We start from the raw sequence: 22276 nt of genomic DNA, 5'->3' as shown, positions 1-22276 counted from the left end.
CCTCATGCTTCTGTAGGTTAATGAACTTGGCTTCTAACCTATATTGGGATAGATGGCCGCTAGATTTATTTCACATCTATTTAGTCAGCAATCTCATAATTACTCTGAGATTAGTAAAGAACATATTCTTAAATATATGTTAACTACCCCCAGGAAATCTGTACAGTAACAACTGTAACCAGAGGTGGGAAAATAAAACCTTTACTCTTCAGTTCATAGTACAAGAGTAGCACGAAGTCAATAGCATATGTCTCTGCATATTATTGCATGGAAAATAAAATATTAGGGTAATAATTAATGACTGGAAATGAAAGTCTCTCTGGAGAAATGACTTTGTAAAATGAATTTATTACAAATAGCAAAAACAGAAAACAAAGGATTCGAAGGTTTTTTTCCTTCTTTTGTGAGGTTTTACTTCTGAATGTAGCTCCTCTCCCCTTTTAAAGTATGATTTAACAAAAATCTTGGTATGACTCAACATTAAGTCTAGTTTTCCTCAAAGTATCTTAGGTTTTAACTTAAGAATCAAGAATCTCTAGAGGAGTGGACTGTTTAAAACGTGATCTGATATTAGAATCAGTCTTACTTTGTTACTTGAGAACAGTGAGTTAAGCAGGAGCCTGTGAATTTTTTATCCTTTCTTTTACTCTTAAATGCTTTATTCTATCCTAATTAGGACTTTTGAAATATTAAATGCATAAATATGACTGTATTAAATAATTTCATCTGCTTTTCCTGACAGTGCTGAACCTTTAAAGTTATGCTTTTGCTCATATCTGAGTAATTTTGATGGATACATATTAATATAAAACATAATGTCCATATAGAATTTTGTCTGTACTATAAAACTACCCCATTTCATGTATTAAGAAATATTATCTATTGAGGGTGCTATTAAGCCATGCTATTTGCTGAGTGAAAATATACCTTTTTAAAAAGATAACATCTTAACATCTTACACACACATTAAGGTTACTCTATTAGACATGAGAAGTTTTTAAAATATCTTAAGTATATTATGGTCTCGTATGGCATATTTTATATATAGTTTGTATATGTGTTTATGAAATGAAATGAACAATAATTTGATTCCTAATATTTTTGTACCTATTTTCAACACAGGCTGATGACGCTATAATCTATTATACCCCTTATCTATATAAATTTTTAGTGTGTAGCACAAATGATAAAAAATATTATGGCAATTTGTTAAAATGCTATTAGTTACTTGTTTATTAATATGAGGTTAATGTTTACATTTTCAGACGGGCTCTAAATTTATTAAAAATTTATGTTTTAGAAGATAATGTGATATTAAGAACTCAGAACTGCAAATTTAATTGCTTTTAAGTATGGAACCCTAAATTCATGTGGAATCAACTTGTTGGTGATGTTCAACATATTAAGTAGGTGGATACTTTTATGCGAAAGTAAACTTCATTTCACCACTTCTTTCAACCCCCGACTGTATTCATTGATAGGAAAATGACTTTCAGTTTTACGCATTAAATTTCTTGAATTTTTGTTTGAGATCTCTTTTCCCCCAAGAAAACAAGAGGGAAAGAAAAGAGACTACTATTCATGAATATGGTCAGGATACCTTTAATACTCATGTGAATTTTTATCAGTCACCATCATGATTTCAAGTCATGAATTTATTTTTACATGCTTATGCATGCATATTTACATGCATTAGTTACTTAATTGATCTTAAATTCCATTAAATTTGAATGAATAGGAGAAAAATTTGTTCATAGGATTTTGTTCTCGTTATATTACATTTTATTTTATTTTGTTTTATTTAAATAATCAGTTTAAGGCTTATAAAGGTTGATTTGCTCCTGAACTGCTTTATTCCCAGACATTGCCATCTTCCCCAACTACCACCAAGTCCTCTCCATCTGATCCCATGACCACCTCCAGAGCTAATCAGGTACAGTATCATCCTGTCATCTACACCATACTTTTCACGGGTGATTGCCTGCACACTGGAGAAAAAGATACTGGTGGGTTAAGGATGTATTCGTTCATTCACATATGTGCACCATGAACAGATTCCAAATAACTTGAGAAATAAATATCAATTATTCCTGAAAATTTATATGCATTTTTAGCTTTAGATAACAAACATATATTCAGATGGTAGACTACTAGAATTTTGGATTTTCCCCCTAAAATTATGACTTTTTGAGCTTTGAGGGTTATTTATTGAGTTGGTGTTTATAATCTCCCTTATTATTTCTCCCTAGGATTCTTGGTATATAAGTTAAGAATATCATATATGTAAAAAATAAATGTATAAATATGACTTACTGAGCAAAGGTATATCTTTAAATGTGAATGCATTTTTCTTTGTTTTTTATTTCAGATATGCCTTACTGTGTAACAATTTTAAACTTTTGATGAAAAGCATTCCTAGCAATCTAAAAGTAACTGGAAATTGGTATTTGTGATAATTTTAATGCTGTTTAACAACTCAGGAAATGGTACTTTCTTAGAATTTAATAATAGCATTTTCTTTGCTGGAGTGGCAAACTTTGCAATTAGAAATATATCTTAGTTTGACTTGATGTTTTGGTACTGAATATTTGTAGGACATTCTTCAAAAATGTAGTTATTTTTGGCACGTTTAAGGAAATCACTAAAATATTCTGTGTAATTCAGAGCCTTACTGTACTTTAACATGACAAATGTTGAAAAATATATTTATTAAAATGATTAAACACATTTTCATTTTGTCTGAGTTGAGCTTCATTTAGGTGAGAAATGTTATTTTCCTTAATATTTCCATTTTTTTACTAATACAAGGCCTTATGGGATTATTTAAATATTAAACAAGAGCTTGTTTTTAATATATTTTTATACAGTTGACTAATAAATTATTAACTTTGAACTATATTTGCTAAATATATTAAATGTGGCTTTTGAATATGATCTAATATAAGGCTATCAGAATTATTTTGCTCAGTTATTGATTCTAATACCTTTGCTACCTCAGGAAAAAAATTTTAAATAACTGAAAGCAAAACTAACATTTAGAATGTTATTCTATAGTAGGAGCTTGATTTTTATTTTATGCAGTAGTATTCCCTTCAAACAAAAATACTTTATAATGCTCACATTTTAGCCCCAATAAATTGGTTAAAAAAGTACACATCTCTAGTGATGAAACCCAGCACTTCTCTTTGAAGGTAAATGGTACTACATAAAGTGAGAACCAAGCTTGTATTATTGATGCATGAAGTTGAAAAGTGTATATACATTTTCAATCATACCTTATCTCCTATATGAGCTTTAATTATATGATATAGAAAACTATTGTGAAAACAACTGACTTTATGTTTTTAATGTTTCTCTTGTACTTCATTCTCTTCCAAATAAAAACAAGACAAATGAGTACAACAGTAATAAAAACAAATGATTTTTCTCAACGTAAAAAGTAAAAAATTCTGGATCTAGAGAGAAAAACCATCTCAATAATTTTGTCTTTGAAGTTAGATTTGTATTTTCTTTATTTTATGTGAACATGAATTTTTATAAAATGATTTTTTAAAAAGGTTACTTGTTGAAGTTTACTAACAATATAATATTTTTACCCTCTAGATATGTTACTACATCCACCTCTGGATATTTTTCTAATTATATTTTTCTAATTTGAAATAATAAGTCATTTGTGGTTTTATACTCTGTTCACTGTTCTAGTTTTGTTTGTTAAATGTGTTTTATTTATACTTTGATTTCTTCTGTTCTTTTACAAAGAAGTATAATACCTCCGGGATAACATGAGGCAAGATATAAAAGAACAAAACAAAATCCTTAAATTTATTGAAGGAACTGTAGTTATCTTTCATCTTTATGTTATTAGTAGTTTGTAATTATTTCATTCCCTATGGGTATTTCCCAATAGATTCTATTAATGGTGTAGGACAGAAGATAATTTGGTTTTTGCTGTTTATTCAGTCTTTAGATAGCTCACAGTTGTTTCTTGTGGATAGTCCTAATTAATTCAGCTTCACTAAATTGACTTAGGTCTGTAAGAGTAACCAAGATAGAAAAATGGGTTTTAATATGATCATCTTAAACTCTCCATACTTAAAATAGACTCTTAAACCTATAAGAATATACCTTTCATTTCTGGTATAAGTTTACTTTATTCTTACCCAGCAATTTAGCAGATATGTCTCCAGTTTTGTGTTAAAATTATTGCTTATATGTTATAGCTAATCTGAAATCCTCTGCTGTTAAAAGTAACTGCAAACTTTTTCCATGTGAATTTTCATAAACCAATATAAAGCAATCTAGACAACTACTTGTGTTATTTCATCTATAACAGCTAAATGAGTTATGATTGAGTTTTCTTTAGAATAAATACTTTGTGTTACAAACTAATGTAATAAAAGGAACTAAGGGACTATTAACATTTAGAAAACCCAACAATAAAAAGCACAGAAGGGCCTCCCTGGTGGCGCAGTGGTTGAGAGTCCGCCTGCCGATGCAGGGGATACGGGTTCGTGCCCCGGTCTGGGAGGATCCCATATGCCGCGGAGCGGCTGGGCCCGTGAGCCATGGCTGCTGAGCCTGCGCATCCGGAGCCTGTGCTCCGCAACGGGAGAGGCCACAACAGTGAGAGGCCCGCGTACCACAAAAAAAAAAAAAAAAAAAAAAAAAAAAAAGCACAGAAAATACATTAAAGAGTAAGTTTTATCTGCAGTTTCAACATTTAAAAATCTTTTCTTTTCTGTTCTTTTTAAAAATGACTATAATGTTTCAGTACATACTGGATTTTACTTTCCTACCCTCATGTTTCCACAGGTCAGACTGTTTTCACAGATCAGACTGACAGACTGTAACTACAGTGTTATGGGTCTATAATAATTTCCCCTGGAAAACTGAAGGACTGTATTATGAGAAGCTTTATAGAATGGTGGTTAAAAGCCAAGACTGGAGCCTAATTTCCTATCATCAAATCCTTGTTCTGCCACTTGCTGAGTAAATTGGGCCTCAGTTTCCCCTTCTGTGAAATTCAGATAATAAATTCATTAACTATTCTTAGAACAGTGCTATTCTAGAGTGTACTACTCACCATATAAATGTTAGGTTATGTTTATTTAATTTTTTCTGAAATTTCTTTCAAGTGATAATGAAAAAGAAAGATTCTTTAAGATGGTAAATAATATAGCATAAAACAGCTTAAACTGTTTGAGTTTTATTTTTAAAAAAAGATTCTGTGATACTAATATTGCTTTTTCAACTCTAAACTATTTCTATACAAAGTGTCTGTATGCTTTTTAGGATAGCTTAAGATGCTCTATAGTTATTTTCTTCCATAGTGAGAGTACTGAGTTACTTGTTGTCTAACTTACAAATCAAATTGCTATTATTTTCCTATTAAGAAAGAAAAGTTAGGGCTAATACTTTTACAACTTACACTTTTTTTCTGCATGCATTGCATGTTGCAAAGTGCAGGTTTGACACTTTTTACATGTGGAACTTTAACTAAGAAGCAAATATAAAGATACAAATAGAATTAGTCTTAATCAATGTGTTTATAAACTTAAGATAAAAAACAGGATCAGTTGGATTTGATCAGTTCTAAGTTATCGATGATACATTTTTCAATCACTTCAAGATTCAACAAAATGGTTTTGTTAAATCAGTCAATGTGCCAATAATTAAATTCTTAATTTTAGATTCCTGATTGTTAGCTCTCCTGGGATTCTTCTCAAATTTCAGGAAAAGTAAAAAGAATAAAAAGAATAGTTTCAGAAATATGTGCTTTATAGATATTTATGTACTAATAAATTTGAAATTATATATCAAAATATACAAAACAAATGAAAATAGATAACTCATACTCATATATAGCACTTTTGGTATAGTTACAGAAAAACACAAATAGAACTCAGTGGTCCCACTTTGATTTCATGAACACAGATCTCAAATGGACCCTTAATTCTGTCAGGTAATCATAAGCCCAGTCACTTTTTTACTCTTTAGAGGACTGTTTCATAAATTCTTGTCTCCTTTCTCCTTTCCTTTAATTAGTTTTCTGTTGCTGTATAAAAGATTACCACAAACTTATGGGCTTAAACAGCACACCTTTATTATCTCATAGTTTCTATGAGTCAAGAGTCAAAGGCACTGTTAGCTGAGTCCTCGGCTCAGAGTCACAAGTCAGCAAAGTACTGGCTGGGGTGTATTCGCATCTAGAGGCTTCACTGGAGACTAATCCAATTTTAAGTCCATGTAGGTTGATGGCAGCATCCATTTTTTTTGCAGCTGTGTGACTGAGGACCCCAACTTCTCATTGGCTGTTGGCAAGAGGAAGCTCTCAGAATCTAGAGGCTGCCCAAGTTCCCTGCTGTGTGACCCTCTCTACAGGCATTTCACAGTTTGGCTGTTTGCGTCTTGCAAAGCCAGCAGGAAAATCTGTCTCTCTCCATTGTGTGTTAGCAAGATGAAGTCTTATTGAACTTAAACACAAGAGTGACTTCTCACTTCCTTTGCCATACAGTGTAACTTAATCAGAGTAGTGACATTCCATCCCTTTGCCATTATTCTGTTGATTAGAAATCAGGTCACAATTTCTACTCACACTTAAATGGAGGGAACTATACAAGGCATAACACCAAAGGAGAAGAGATCATGGGGCCATCTAAGAATTGTCCCTGCTACAGCACCCCAATATCTCTTGATCCATCCTCACTCCTGGCTGATGATCTTACTTCCTACTTCACTGAGAAAAATGGAAGCAATAAAAAGAAAAATTTTACAAAATCACAACTTCATTTATACCCACATATTCTACCTCTCATCTATTACCATAAACTTTCCCTGCTCCTGTCTAAAACCAGTAATTTCAGTTGCACATTAAACCTTATTATTTTTTCTTTACTCAAGGTCATCTCTTCAACAATTCTACCTTCTCTCTCCTTTATCTTTCAAGTTTCTGATCTCTATAGGATCATTCCCATCAGCCTACATACATCTGTTTTTTTCTCCCATCTTAAAAGACAAAACAAAACTTTTAAGCTCACTTCCCTCACCAGCTAATGCCCTATTTCTTATACTCCTTTGTAGCAAAACTCACAAAAGTTATTTACTCTCTGTTCTCCAGTTTCTGTCTTCCCATCTTTTCTTAAATTCACTCCTATCAGGTTTTTGCCTCCATTCTACCAAAACTGTGTTTGCATAGGACATCAGTGTTGATCACATAGCTAATTCCAGTTGTCTGTTCTCAATCTACGTGTTATTTGGCCTATCAGCAGTATTTGTTATAACTTGTCACTTTCACTTTCTTGGTGTACTTTCGTTACTTGGCTTCTAGGATATTATTGCACAACCTTGATTTTCCTCCTGTATCATACCTTGTGCTTCATCTCAAAATCCTTTGCTAGTTCTTCCCATCATCCCTCTTAATGTTGGAGGGATCTGGGTCTTAATACTTGAAACTCTTTCTGGGTATATAGTTTTCTTTCTCCTCATATAATACCTTGGCTTTTATATTCTGACATATGCAAAATTCATGTTTCCAATGAGAAGCAGGTTTACTATGAACTAATGAAGCTTAAGCCTTAAGATTCCTAACCTGTACAGGCTTATTACAAGGCCCTCTACCTAGTTTTATCTTTATAATTTTGAATGTAGAGGACAAAGATGTCCTCAAAAATTGTATAAGATCCCACATAACTTGGGTTCACATTTATCTCTCATCTAGATCTCAGAGTAAAACTACAGACTGTATCCAGTTTCCCACTCAGCATTTCCACATCCATATCTAATGGACATCTTTAATTCAGAAGTCCTAAATCTACTCCAAACCTGCTCCACCTATGGCCTTTACCGTCTCACTTGAAGCAATTCCATACATCCACTTTCTCAGATCAGAAATCTTGGATTCATCCTCATCTCTTTTCTTTAATACCCCAAATCCAGTTCCTATAAGAAATAATGTTGACTCTACCATTAAAAAATATATAGAATGTTGACCACTTCTCATTACATCTACTGCTACCCTAGCCCAAGCCTGAATTATTACAGAGGCCTCTGTATTGGTTTCTCTGACTTTCTACCTTTGCTCCCCGAAGTCTGTTCTCCACTGAGCAGACTATGGCTTCTAAAATATGTCAGTTTTTAAAAATTACACCTGTGATAGTTTTCCATTGAACTCAGCAAAAACCAATATCCCCAAAATGACATCCATTAACTTACAAGATCTGGACATTGCCACATTACCATTTTCACTTCATTTCCTACCACTTGACTCCTTCCTCACCCTGCCCCAGGCAAATTCACCTGCTTGCGTTTCCTTGCAGACATTAGGCATGTGCTTGCCTCTCTGTACACGAAATTCTCTTATGTCAGAGATCTACTTGGCTAACACCTTCATAGTCATCAAGTCTTTGTTCAAAATTCACCTCTCAATACCCTATTGAGAAGGATATACCTGGCCACCCTATTTGATATTGCAACCTGGCCTCCCCATTCTCCCAAGTACTTCTGATTCCCTTTATCTTGCTGTATTTTTTTCCATTGCCTCATGGAATACTACATACTTTGCTTATTATCATATTTATTGTGTATTGTCAGTCTCACTTTCCTAGAAAATAAGTTACATGAGAACAGTGGTCTTTGTTTTATTCTCTGATGTATTAAGAAGCACTAACCAGGAGCATTATAGGTTCTCAATATTTGTTGAGTGACTAGTATTAGTTGGAAGAATAGGCTTACGGTCTATACATTTTAAAACTCATTTTTTATTTTTGAAAATCCCTTCAAGTGAAATTTTGCAATAATAATAAAAGCCATGTGGTATTAACACAAACAAATATAATTGGTCAATGAAACATAAAAGAGATTTCAGAAATATCAATAGATCCAAGTACATATGGGAACTTAACTGTATTCTATCATTCATTAAGAAAGGTAGTGTAATTTAGGGATTAAGAGAATTGTACTCTTAGGCCATAGTTCCTAGCTTCTTTGACACTTCCTAATTTTCTGATTCAAGGAAACATCCTTAACTTCACTATGTGTTTTCTGTTTGTAAAATGAATAATAACAGTGCCTCCTTCATAGGGTTGTCATGATTCTTAAATGAATCAGTACATGAGAAGCATTTAGAACACTGCCTGATCCAGAGTAATAGTTGTGTCATTTTATTTATTTTAGAAAAGGATGTTTTATTTAATAAATGGTGCTGGCATACTTGACTATCCACCTGAAAGAAAATAAATTTGACCTCTACCTTGTACAATATATAAAAATCTCAATGCATTCAAGATTGAAACTGTAAGACTATTTGATAAAATTTTGGTGTGTGAAATCAAGTTGAAGATGACTTTCTTAAGCAAGAAGGAAATCTAAAACATAAAGGAATAGGTTAGAACATTCATAAATAAATATTTTATATTTTGGTATAGTAGAATACACCATTAATAAGCAAAAGGTGACAGTACCCTTGGGAAAATATGTTGAACACAGATGACAGTGAATTAATTACTATACAGAGAAACCTTAGATTGATATTAAAAAATAAAGACCCAGGAGAAAAAAATAGGTCAAGATTATGAAAAGGCAGTTTACAGAAGAGGAAATGGAAATGCCCAATAAACATATGAAAGCATGTTTAACCTTACCAGGCATCAGGAAAATTTGAATCAACATCACAAGATTATATATTTTTTTACCAGATAGACAAAATTTTATGTGTGTATATATAATACACATATATCAAGAACACAAAAATTTGTCTCTGTGTGTGTGCCTGTGTGTGTGTGCATGTGTTTATAAATGAAAAGTGCTGTCAAGGATATAGGAAATAATCATTCTCATACACTGTTGATATAAGAGATGCTATAATATTACAGCTTTAGAGAATCTACCCAGTAAAATTTAATTACGAATACATAGAAATATAGACAAAGATGTATACTGCAGTATTATTTACAGTGGCAAAAATTGTAAAACCACCTGCTTTAACAGGAGAGTGGCTGAATAAATATGATATTGTAGAATATTAGGTGGTGAAGCTATTAAAAATAATGAGAGCCATATAAATTGGCCTAGAATAGTGTTTGTAATATATTAACTAAAGAAAATTAACTTGCTAAGAAACATATGGCCTTATTTTTAAGTCAAAAATATCTTGTGGGGCCTCCCTGGTGGCGCAGTGGTTCAGAGTCCGCCTGCCGATGCAGGGGATACGGGTTCGTGCCCCGGTCTGGGAGGATCCCATATGCCGCGGAGCGGCTGGGCCCGTGGGCCATGGCTGCTGAGCCTGCGCATCCGGAGCCTGTGCTCCGCAACGGGAGAGGCCACGGCGGTGAGAGGCCCGCGTACCACACACAAAAAAAAAAATATCTTGTGTTCATGTATCATCAGGGTGATGACAAGGAATATGAACATTATTGACTTTTTATGTTTCTACTTTGTTTTTAAAGTGTTAACTAAGGGAATGTAAAACAAGATGGAAAAAAATAATGGCTCCAGTTGTGATACTATGTAATGTCTTAAGGAATATAAAGTGTTAACTTTCCAAAAGATTGAGAAAGATTGGACTGTCTTTGATATTAGATATCTGTTTGGACTACTTGGCACCTTCATTTCCTAGTTGTGGGATGCTTTTTGAGGAGTTTCAAGAAGGATCACAAGAGAGGCTTTAGGATTAGAGGAGACACTTATTAAGTGGCAAAGGAACTGGCAGTTGTTTCAGAAGTTAAAATTATGCCAAATTAAATGATTATGTAATATTTGTAATATTTTTCTTTATTCTTTGTTAATTAATATATCAAAGGTTCTCAATTCTAGTCTCATCAAACTTACCTATGTAGATTCTTATTTAATAGATTTAGGATGAGATTAGGCACCTATATTTGAAGAGTTGGAAAAATGTTTCCTGAAGCCTCTTGTTATTTGGGAATCACCATTTACCATATGAAAAATGTACAGTAGTTTGTTAAAAATATGATAATTATATAATTGTGTATTACATAACACTATCTCTTCACAACTTCGACTTTTTAATGAAATAACACACTTTGAATATTATTTGATTAACATTAAATTAAAGAACAAATATTTGATTTGATTTGTGCACAAGTTGAAGGGATAGTGTTAGTATTATCACTGAAAACAGTAAAGGTTACTAATTAATACAATTTAAATCTATGAAGAAATATTATACAAAGGATGATTGTCTTTTCAGATAGCAGTAGTAGTCTTTTGACTGTTACCAAATACAGTTAGAGGTTCTCTAACCATGGAAATCTTTATATATGCAGATTACATTACTGTTTTTAAAGATTATTTAGCAATATTCTTGCCAAAGTTTATGGCGGAGAGCTAAATGAGCACTTCGTAACCATACCCATTCCACTGCAAACTTCTAATTTTGTTAGTGTGCTATGCTGTAGATGGTTTGTCCTTCACACCCAGTGATGGGCATCAGAGGATCTTCCTGAGGGCAAGTTAAGAATTACTGCTGAAAGCAGCACACCATTAATATTTTCAGGTTAGAATTATAACACATCACTTAGTAAATACCATGTTATGTGACCGTCCAAAATCCCTTCTAAACGTTTGATTTCATATGAAGCCATATTTGTATTTATGGAAAGCCTAGGGCTTTTCAAGTTTTCAGATTGAAAAAATGGTAAACTTCAGGGGAAAAGAGTTAATGAAATATGAAATGTTCCTTATTTTACATCCCATATATGGCTCTGTCACTGATAAAAATGCAGAGTGCCTTGTCTAGTGTTGGCTGGTAAGTAGGCAGATACGCAATATTCTTCGTCTTTCTGGACTACCTAGTAGGTAAAGGTGGTTGTTTGTTTCATCAACATTCTCCCTGCAGTCATAGCTCTGGTAGTTCTTGCACACAGTGTGTTCTCGAGACAGAACGTTATATGTGCCTTTAGATAACTAAAGCACTTAGTGCCTCATTACTCCAGAATGTGCACTAGTCTTGCTGTGTGTGTGTGTATATATACCCTTCAACAGAATTTTTCTGTCTTTCAAATAGAGCCATGTAAAATGGAAAATACATAAAACAGGAAAATCAGGTAGTTATCAAGTTTATTTTCAATATTTTAATTTTATTTTTAAAAAGCTTAGAAATAGGAAAATCTTTGCATATTCTCTCTGATAATATCTTTTCATATTTTCATAGTTTTGCCAGATTGAGGAGTTTGATACCTGATCACTGTGGAATAACAATTGTTTCTCGTTTTTTCTAATTTTTTAATCTTTGATTTGGGAATATTCCAGTTGATCTTTTTCACCTTTTCTTCTGAACCTAGTACCTTTTAATTAATTTTATTGGTCTTTGGTTTAGCTGTTGTTTTTTTCCTTCCATTAGGTGATACAGTCCTTCAATTACTCTTTAAAAATATATTTGAGAAAGGAAGTGATCAGTTTCATTAACTTTAGCCAAATAATGGCTATAAAAGTAATGTATTTTTATTTGTGATTCATTAAGTATTAGAAGTGAATTACTTCAATCCATATGAAGGAAAAGAATTTAGTTTTATGACTAATAATACATTTTGTTAAATTGCAGACATTTTTCTGTAGCTTTTTATATATTAGTCAATATGTATTTGCACATTACAAGTATTAACATAATAAGCAAAATTCAGTACATTTCATTTCTTAATGACAGTCATTTGTGATGGTAAACTGTCAACTTCCCTTTACTAATAAGACACTGAAATGTAGGCACCTATTATTTTTTAAAAAAACAAATATTGCCTTCAGAAAAATTCTTGGTGAAATTAAAATATAAGAAATGTTGAATTAGCTTGATTAGTAAATATAAAATACAAGCAACTGTAATTTGATATCAATAATATTTTAAATCATGTTAAATATGGTACATCAATCTAGCATTAACTAATTAATAATAATACTTAATTTTAATGGTAAAAATGGCTTAATCAAAAATTTGTAAAAACAAAATAATCCAAATTGTGAAAGTTTTCTTAATAATTAGTTACCTAGTTATATAAGTTTAAATAGAGATCAGTTTTTAAACATAGTTGAGAAATTTACTTCCAATAATATCTTATCAAATTAGTTTGCTTATATTATAGAATATTAAATCAACCCATGTACCAAACTCAGACTTTTAAATAGCTTTATATTCCTAGATTAGATTAACTTTGTGGTTTTCCTAAACAGGCATTTAGCATAATTACATTATTCTTATTTAAAACTATGGTTTTAAATTTTCTTGTTTTAAAATTTTAAAGTATTTTATAAATCTGCTTTTCTGTCATTTATCAAATCATTTTATATACACATTTAAATGTTTATTAGTATTTATTGTACCACATGTCTGGAAACTTCATGAAAGCGAGATCTTAACCTTTTTATTTAACTCTGTATTTCCAACATCTGGAACAGTACCTGGAACTCAGTAAATAATTGTTCAATGAATACCAGAAATATACTAAATTTATTTTAAATGAATTGTTTATTCTGCTTTTGCAGCATTTGTTTATTCAGCATCCTAATTTGGGGATAACTTTTCTATCTCCTTTGGTTATACTAATTTTTAAAAATTTAATACAAGGTTTATATTATATGGTAAGAAAAAAAGCTCATCTGAAACCCAACCTCTATTATTTTCTTTATTTCAGTTTTTTCTGCATATAATTTTACACTGTTTAATTCAAATTCTACATATACATTTATGTATTTTTAAAATTTTGCATAGATATTTTCCACATTATTTTATAGCTTTATATAGTGTCTTTACACTGTTCTGTGTATATGACATTTTCCATGTTTTGGATTATTTCCCAGATGGATCACAGAAGGAGAGAAACTAAGTTAAAGATTATGCTCATTTTATAACTTAATGTGTTCTATAAGGTGATTTCCAAAAGCTGATATATACTGCCACAGAAAAGAGATTAAAAGAAAGAGATTAGTAGTTAAGCCATTCCCTCATTTTCATTTGGTTTGCCTTTTTGTGTGTGTGTGATTAATTTTGCTGTTCTGCTTTGAATATCTTTGATTATTTTAGAAGTTAAATATTTTCTTATCCTGCACAATTCTTTGCTGTCCACTATTTAATGAATTGTTTGTTCGTTTTTACCTTCCACTGGATTACCTTATCCATTTCTCTGGCTTTAAATACTATCTCTATGTTAACTCTCAAACTCATAGCCAATCACCTACTTGATATCTTCACTTGGATGACTGGTAGGCATTTCAAACTTGATATATCCAAAACAGAATTCCTGATTCCCTCTATCCTTTTCTTTCACACCTTTCCATTATCTCCTTCAGTAAACACAGCCCCTACTTTCATGTGCATGGCTGTTTTTCACTTTTTCAATTGATTTCAATCAATTTCACTTAAATTGTTGCAACCTTTAAAATATTAAGTTGAACATATTAGTTTTCATATAAAAAGCCCAAATATTTCAAATATATTTTTTCACTAATCAGAATTAAGAACTCTGAACATGTATCTTAGTATACATGCCCTGAAAGAGATGAGCCAAAAAGAGAGGGTTTAAAAATAATAATAATAGTTTCAAAGAGCTTTTTGATAATTTGACACATGGATGGTAATGGCAAATGAGACTTCCAGAAATTTAACCTCAATTTAGTAAAAGCTGGTTTAGTAAGCATTAAGAAGACAATACCCCAAATTATTTTCATTTGTAAATAATGAGCTGCTCTATAATAGTTTATCATTTACAACCCTCACGGTTTCTTCATAATTACTTGACTTCTAGTAGTATTCTTTTCTGATATCATTATGTCTAGCTTTTTTTTTCACTTCCTTCTTCTTATAAAGAATAGATTTCTCCTATTTTTCTTATTCCTAAGTATATCCCTCTCTGAAATGTAGTATGGTATATTTTTAAAATATGCAACAGTCACCAAAAGAAAAAAAAAACTTGGAATAATGCTTCAAGGGGAAAAGTGAAAAATATATTAAGTAAAAAAAAATAGTTCAGTTAAACTTTATTTGCCTTTAGAAATTTTTTGGTGATTATCATTCATTTTTCTGTCTTGTTCCAAAGAGAAACAAAAAAGAGGTATACTGTCATTTTCTGCCGTGTCTTACAGCCAGAGGGGAAAGTAAATTATGGCCCTTTGGAAGAAGATATAAAATGGATGTATGGTCTCCACAAAACTTTTTAAAGTCAATTATTTTAAGGTAAAAATGCAATTGCTTGAAGCAAGGCAAGGTGTGGGAGGTAACTGCACCGGTTATGAATTGTGATTATGATTCAGTAGACACTGTCATTCTGTCATCTTATTAATTGATCCAGTTCATTGCTTAATCAAGTAAACACTAATATGTTTATATTCTAGACTTTTAGAACCAATCTGACCACATTTTTTATGTCTAAAGAAGCCTAGCCACAAGCTTGATTAGGTAGAAGCTACAAAATTACATAGGAAAAACAATACATTGATGAAAAATTAAGAAAAAGGCATATAGCACATATTTAATTACTATAATCTTATTGGATTTTTTTTGCGGTACGCGGGCCTCTCACTGTTGTGGCCTCTCCCGTTGTGGAGCACAGGCTCCAGACGCGCAGGCTCAGCGGCCATGGCTCACGGGCCCAGCCGCTCCGTGGCATGTGGGATCTTCCCGGACCGGGGCACGAACCCGTGTCCCCTGCATCGGCAGGCAGACTCTCAACCACTGCGCCACCAGGGAAGCCCATCTTATTGGATTTTTAAATGACAAATCTGTGTTACTGATTTCAGGAATTTTATGACAAGATTAAAACATCTGTATATTTGTCTTTTTGTAAATTTCAGTATGGGTGCAATATAATTTGAATTTTAGATTTTAGAGATGATAAAGTTGTTTTTGTTTTAAGAACCCAGTGTCGTATTTTACACACACACACACACACACACACACACACACACACACACACACCTGCATGGCCATGATGGAGTCTTTCAAATACTTTATTATTATTAAATAAATCCATATATTTTGCATTACATTCAAGCTGCTCTGGAAGACATAAGATTTCAGCAAGCAAAAATGTGTGAGTTAAAGGGGAAGAACAGTGTTGGAAACATAGGCAACATTTTAGTTATTTGGAACAAATGAATAAACAAAGGCAACGAACGACCTAGAAAAACAACTAATATAGAGTAGATTTAAGAACTAGCAGGTAAAAGTTGGATTCAGCATAGAATACTAGTCATAGAAAATGAAACTGGGAAGACAAGTTGGGGACAGGATATGGAGAATTTGGAATGTCTACATAAGGAGTCTGGATAATTTAGTGGGTAGCTGGAAGGAGATCATTGAAGGCTGTTGATTAGGGCTTTTTAATAATGCTAAAATAAAAACTCATCCACAGTCTTATCAAGTTGTCTGGTTTTATAGATGATGAAACTGAAGTGATTGACAAAGGTCACACAGCAGAGCCAGGGTGAAGGTCCATATGTTGTGTCAGTTCTAGATTCTTTTTATTACACCACACATTCCTTTAGATAGGCTAAAGCAGTAGGACTGGCAAGAAGCATTTCAGGGGAAAAAAAATCAACAGTGCATAACAGGATGTAGAGATCTAGGGAGCAAGAGAAGGCACAGATGGCTTCCAGGTTTAAAACCTGGTGTTGGCAGTAGGTGGGGGGTAAGGATATATGAGAGAACATAGCATGGTATTTTACAATAGATATAAACACGTGCTTATGAAAACTGTACTGCCTTGAATTTGGTTATCAAAAGTAAGTAGATTAAACACGCTAGTAGAGAGTTGGAAGAGCTGCTTTTTCATTCATTTTGGATATTTCATGTAGCTCTGTCATACATACTTTGTCAGAGCAGTACTGTTTAGAAAGGCAGTTATTTATATATTTTAAAATCCATAATCAAAAGAAAGATACACTTTTTTCAGTTTACTTTGGTCAGCAGTTCAGTGTAGATCCCCCCACATGACACATACATCTCCAATGGCCACTAATAAATGGTGCCTCAGTAGCCTAAGGTGTAACACATTAGGCAAATGAAAGAGATTTATCCTGTTAGATCATGTATATCTCAGTAAAAGATACGTTAAATAATCCACTTGTGTCTCTTTACCAGAGTTATGACATCTTGACTTTTAGAGCACCAAGAAATACAATAAACTGTCTGTATTTCTTTTGGATAGGCAAATACTACATGATATAACAAGAACTTATTTTCAAGGATACTGTTTTGTCGATTACAGGTTATTGAAATCCAATTCTAAGTGGCTTAACCAAAAAAAAAAAAAAAAGAGGGGAAATTATATTGATTCTGTGCTGGCTTTATACATGGTTACATTCAGATGCCAAAATGGTATCAGAAACTTCTCTCTCTCCATTTCTGAAGTCTCCTTTTATCTAAGTCAACTTAAAATTATTTTCAGTCAGCTTCTTCCTCTTTCCATATAGTGACAAGATAGCACTAGTAATATCAAGCTTGTGTTCTGCTAGATTAAACAGACAGTTACTTCCATCCCAACAATTTCACAGATTCTTAAGGCTAACTCTTACTGGACCATCCTGTGGCATGTGCTCAGTCCCAAATCAGTACCTGCTATGAGTGTGGAAAGTGTGATATGCAGGCTTCTTAGGTCATGTGTCCACTTCTAGAGGCATTGGAAGGTGGTCAGCCTTACCTAAAGTACATGGCACTCAGAATGAGAGAGGGTTACTTCCTGAAGGAAAACTGAAGTCTCTTTTTGTAAGGAAGACCGACGTCAGCTGACTGAGTGAATGAAATAGCAGGTATCCACAACTGATAGGAATTGCTTTGAAAATGTAAAGCAGTACATATATAGTGTATAATATGGCAGCCCTAAATAAAGTAGTTCATACTATTAATTGAGCTATCTTAAATTATACTGGAACTTGTTTTGCATTTATTTTAAAGTATCGCTTTATGAAATAGTTCAATAATTTTCCTGCCATGATAATGAAGAAATACGATGCCTACAGACACTGTCATTCTTTTTTAAGACCATAATGAATTGGGGTTCTTATTTGGCAAAGGAGTAAATGTGTTTTTCTTAATGCTTATTTTTTTTCTTAATGCTTATTTTTAATGAGAAACGTATCAATATTAAAGCCTACCTATTTGCTATTTTTAACTCTTTCCATGGGATTCCCATGGAGGTTCTTTTGTGGTTGCAAATAGAGAAACAGCCACTTCATTACTTTTTTTTCTGAAAAGTTGATGCTAGTAAAATTAGTATAATTATACTGTTAATCTTACTTCATGTTTCTTTGATATAACAATTATAAGTCTAGGAATAAGTAAAATTCTTTTCTTTAAAAATAATATCATTATTTAAGCAGATCATCACTACTAAAATGGACTTAGGTTTGAACAGGAACTCTCCAACACAGAGATAACAGAGCAACCTCATTAGGAATGTCTGACAGTAAAGAATAGGCTACTGATCGTACAAAAATGAAACATGATCATCTCTCAAAGATTTTCTTAGCCCTTCTTCTTCCAGTTAAGCTTTCTGTCTCCTTTATACCCTTTATATATTTCTGTACCCACACTTTTAAGACTTAACTGCACTGACACATTGACACATCTGTTTTCTATAACTGATCTGGAAGTTCCTTAAAGACAGAAACAGTGCCATATGTATCCTTTATTTCTAGCTCCCAGCACAGGGCCTGGGCCACTCAATAAGCATTTCATAGAAGATTGGGTGGATGGTAGCAACTGTAGATCATAGTTCTGAAGGGAAAACTGATTTGTAACTGTCAGGAATATATCTGATTTAGCTGATACATGTTACACCAAATAATTGTATGCTATTTAAGGTCCAGTTTTTCTTTCAGTTCTTCAGAAATAAGAATATTATGTAAGTCGGTGTGTTAACAGACTTCACCAATGAAAATGAAGTCACAGATACAATTAAAATTTGCTTTTTGTCATTTCAGTGGGGATGCAAACACAGATTTTCCTTTTTAAAAAAATAAATAGTATTTATTTATGTCTGCGTTGGGTCTTCGTTGCTGCACACAGGCCTTCTCTGGTTGCGGCGAGCGGGGGCTACTCTTCGTTGCAGTGCGCGGGCTTCTCATTGTGGTGGCTTCTCGTGTTGCGGAGCACAGGCTCTAGGCACACGGGCTTCAGTAGTTGTGGCTTGCGGCCTCTAGAGTGCAGGCTCAGTAGTTGTGGCACACAGGCTTAGTTGCTCCGCGGCATGTGGGATCTTCCCGGACCAGGGCTTGAACCCGTGTCCGCTGCATTGGCAGGCGGATTTTTAACCACTGCACCACCAGGGAAGTCCTGGAGATTTTCCTTTAGGTAAATGCTGTATTCCTATATCTAAGAAGTAAGCAGATAGGTTATCTCACATAATTCTCCACACTCCTTTCCTCCAACTCCCACCCAATCAGTGTTCAGTTGCCCACCATCTCCAAGCTTCTACACCTGTGTCTCACTGCTTTTTGGCTCTGATCTGATGCATGGAGTGGAAATAGAACACTATTCTCTCTGAGATATTATACAAATGAATTAATTTTTCTTTTTGTCTCAACTTGTTTTCAGAGGGTCTCTTTTCTCTCTGTGTCCATATTAGATTAATATTAAATGTGCAAATAAATATGGATTTTTAAAAACTTTTCAGAGAAAAAAGTGTAATTCTAAGAGGTTTTCTTGTCCTTGTGTCAGAAATAAAAGTTGGGTAACTTTCAGTGGCTAGGCTACTAAGTATATTTATTAAATTTGGAATTTAATAACTTACATTTACATTTTCTTTAATTTTCTAATTTCTAAGATTATTCATTGTAAGCAGAATTATTCCTGTCTAAAGTTGATAAATGCTACATATTACAAATATTAATATGCAATCACTAATATCTTCTATTAAATCATAACACACCTTTATTTATATGTGGACAAATGTCAGTTATACCAACAAAATTTGGAGGCTACATCATTATTTGGTAAAACAACAAATACAAATATGTCTGACAGTACTTCATATAAGATTATTTCAAATAGTTAAAACTAAAATCCAGAAAATGTGCTTACTACATAAGGACATCTTTATTATAAAGATAGATGTGTGTAATTCTTTAATTTGCAAAGATACATATTTTTTGGAAGATGTTTACTTTTATGAAAAGTTCACATACTATTTCTGAAATATATGTTATTTCAGAATTTTTGAATATTTGAGAGAAAGAAAAATGATTAAAGGGAAAAATTTCAAAAAGAAGGACAAGGTAATGTGCTTGTGTAAGTAATATAAGTACTGTGCACATATTTGCAAGTTCTTTTGGAAGGATAAACTAGTCCTAGAGTTAAAAGAAAAGGTTATAGATGCAATAAATATAGTATGAGACTGGTATGCAGTGTAGTAGAAATTAACATCATCTTCACATACCTTATACAAGCTTAAGGTGATTTTAGAGTGGATGTTATAAAATTATATATTTCATTACTTTTTATTGACAGTCTATAGGATAGTTCCCATAATTAATCTCTCATGTGCTATTCTCTTCGTGGGTTATAATCATACAGGCAATCATTACATTGAGCAAAACAGCAGTGATATTAAAATTTAAAATAATTTAAGAACAGCTCTTTCAAAAGTCTTGGTTGATTAATGTATTTTTCTTCATAAAAAAATTACATTGAAACACCTCAATTTGTCAGTATATAAATGTTTTCAACAATATTATTTCTCAAAAATGTTTCTCATTTTGAAAAGAAATATTCACAAATATAATCATATTTAGCATTTGGATTTTTAAATCCTTAAAAGTAAATTTTCTTAATATTTTACATGCACAGGATAAAATATAAGGATGATCCTAATCTTATAATTGGTGTACGATGTAATCATGGTTTAACTTTCTAATTATATCACTTTAACATATTTGAGCATTTCAGACAAATAATTTTCTACCAAAAAGTCTGTGAACAAAATTAACAAGTTAACATGTTAAAAAAATTATTTCTGGGCTTCCCTGATGGCACAGTGGTTGAGAGTCCGCCTGCTGCTGCAGGGGACACGGGTTCGTGCCCCGGTCCAGGAAGATCCCACATGCCGCGGAGCAGCTGGGCCCATGAGTCATGGTCGCTGAGCCTGCGCATCCAGAGCCTGTGCTCCGCAACGGGAGAGGCCACAACAGTGAGAGGCCCGCGTACCGCAAAAAAAGAAAAAAAAAAAATTCTCAGTCTACTTCTTGAAACTGAATGCACTTAATCAGGGGAATATGAGGGATATATTTGACATTCCGAAGAAATGTCTCTAGAAAATTTAGATTTTTTTCAAAAAAAAAAAAATGAAATGATTATATAGACAAATCGTAATGAAACAAAATTCTACTGTGACTATAAATTATATGTGTGGTAAGAAAAGTTGTGTGGTATGTGTGTGTGTGTTTTTAATACATGTAAATATATTTATGAGGTAACCCAGTCTAGAATTTGAATTTATACTTTCACTTCTTGCTACCTTCCTAAAAATGCATGGCTCTATTTTTTTTAAAAAATATCCTTACCCAAATCTGTGTTTTAAAGATAACATGACAATACTTGCTAAAAATTAACTAATGAGATACCTCATAGATGATCTCAACTAAATTTCTGCTCAAATTTCAACAAATATTTCAGCCTGCCCGTTTAAATGTCTGGGACAAGGAAAGCAGTTCTTTCAGTGCTTTGTCAGTGACAGAACATTCACAATTTTTTATCTACCTGATGAGTCATAAAACAGTCATAAAACATATGTATCTTTGTGCTACCAAAACATAACTTTAAATGTTAATATCTGTATTTTAATTTTAAGGATTATAAAAATAACATACTGATTTTATACCTTTTATAATAGTATTTGATTATGATTAAATAAATAAAAATATGCTGGGTTTTGTAGCTGGATGTTTCAGAACAAGTTAGCTAAAATGCCTATACTTCGTACAGTCACATTGCATCATTGTAAGTATTCATGTGACTACAGTAAGTTTTCAGTAACCTTGGACAATATGGTTGTAAGCTCTGTTTTTTAAAATGTAGCTATTACTGCCAAAAAGAGAATGATCTACCGAATCAAAATAGTCATTTTACAGATTTAGATAGAACATCCATGTAATATCATTCTCAAATAGCCCCTAACCTACCTAAAAGCAATTGAAAATTTTTATATTATTTAGAGATATTTGTTATTTTTATAAAGTTATAGGTTGGTGTCAGTTTAGTTGAAAAACTAAAATACTACTACTAATATATTGACCTCCATTTCTGAAAATATTAGTCATAAATTAAGTAAGGTATTGA

The 22276-nt window shown here is 32.6% G+C and overlaps 1 protein-coding gene across 6 annotated transcripts in view; it reads left to right on the top strand.

Annotated features, from left to right (window-relative positions):
* Positions 1 to 22276, top strand: part of NOVA1 (NOVA alternative splicing regulator 1) — a gene marked incomplete at both ends in the record, with an annotated part of 141090 nt that overhangs the window by 117298 nt on the left and 1516 nt on the right. For 3 of the 6 annotated variants that reach the window (XM_079700861.1, XM_079700860.1, XM_079700864.1), the window contains one exon: positions 1862 to 1933. The exons of the other annotated variants lie outside the window; for them this stretch is intronic. In XM_079700861.1, coding sequence (XP_079556987.1) covers positions 1862 to 1933 — 72 coding nt within the window. The remainder of the gene's footprint in view (positions 1 to 1861; positions 1934 to 22276) is intronic. 6 annotated transcript variants of the gene reach the window in all.

Source organism: Hyperoodon ampullatus (assembly GCF_949752795.1).
Source record: "Hyperoodon ampullatus genome assembly, chromosome: 3".
NCBI lineage: Eukaryota > Metazoa > Chordata > Mammalia > Artiodactyla > Ziphiidae > Hyperoodon > Hyperoodon ampullatus.
Note: the sequence above shows the minus strand (reverse complement) of the source record. Positions and strands in the feature narration are given on the sequence as shown.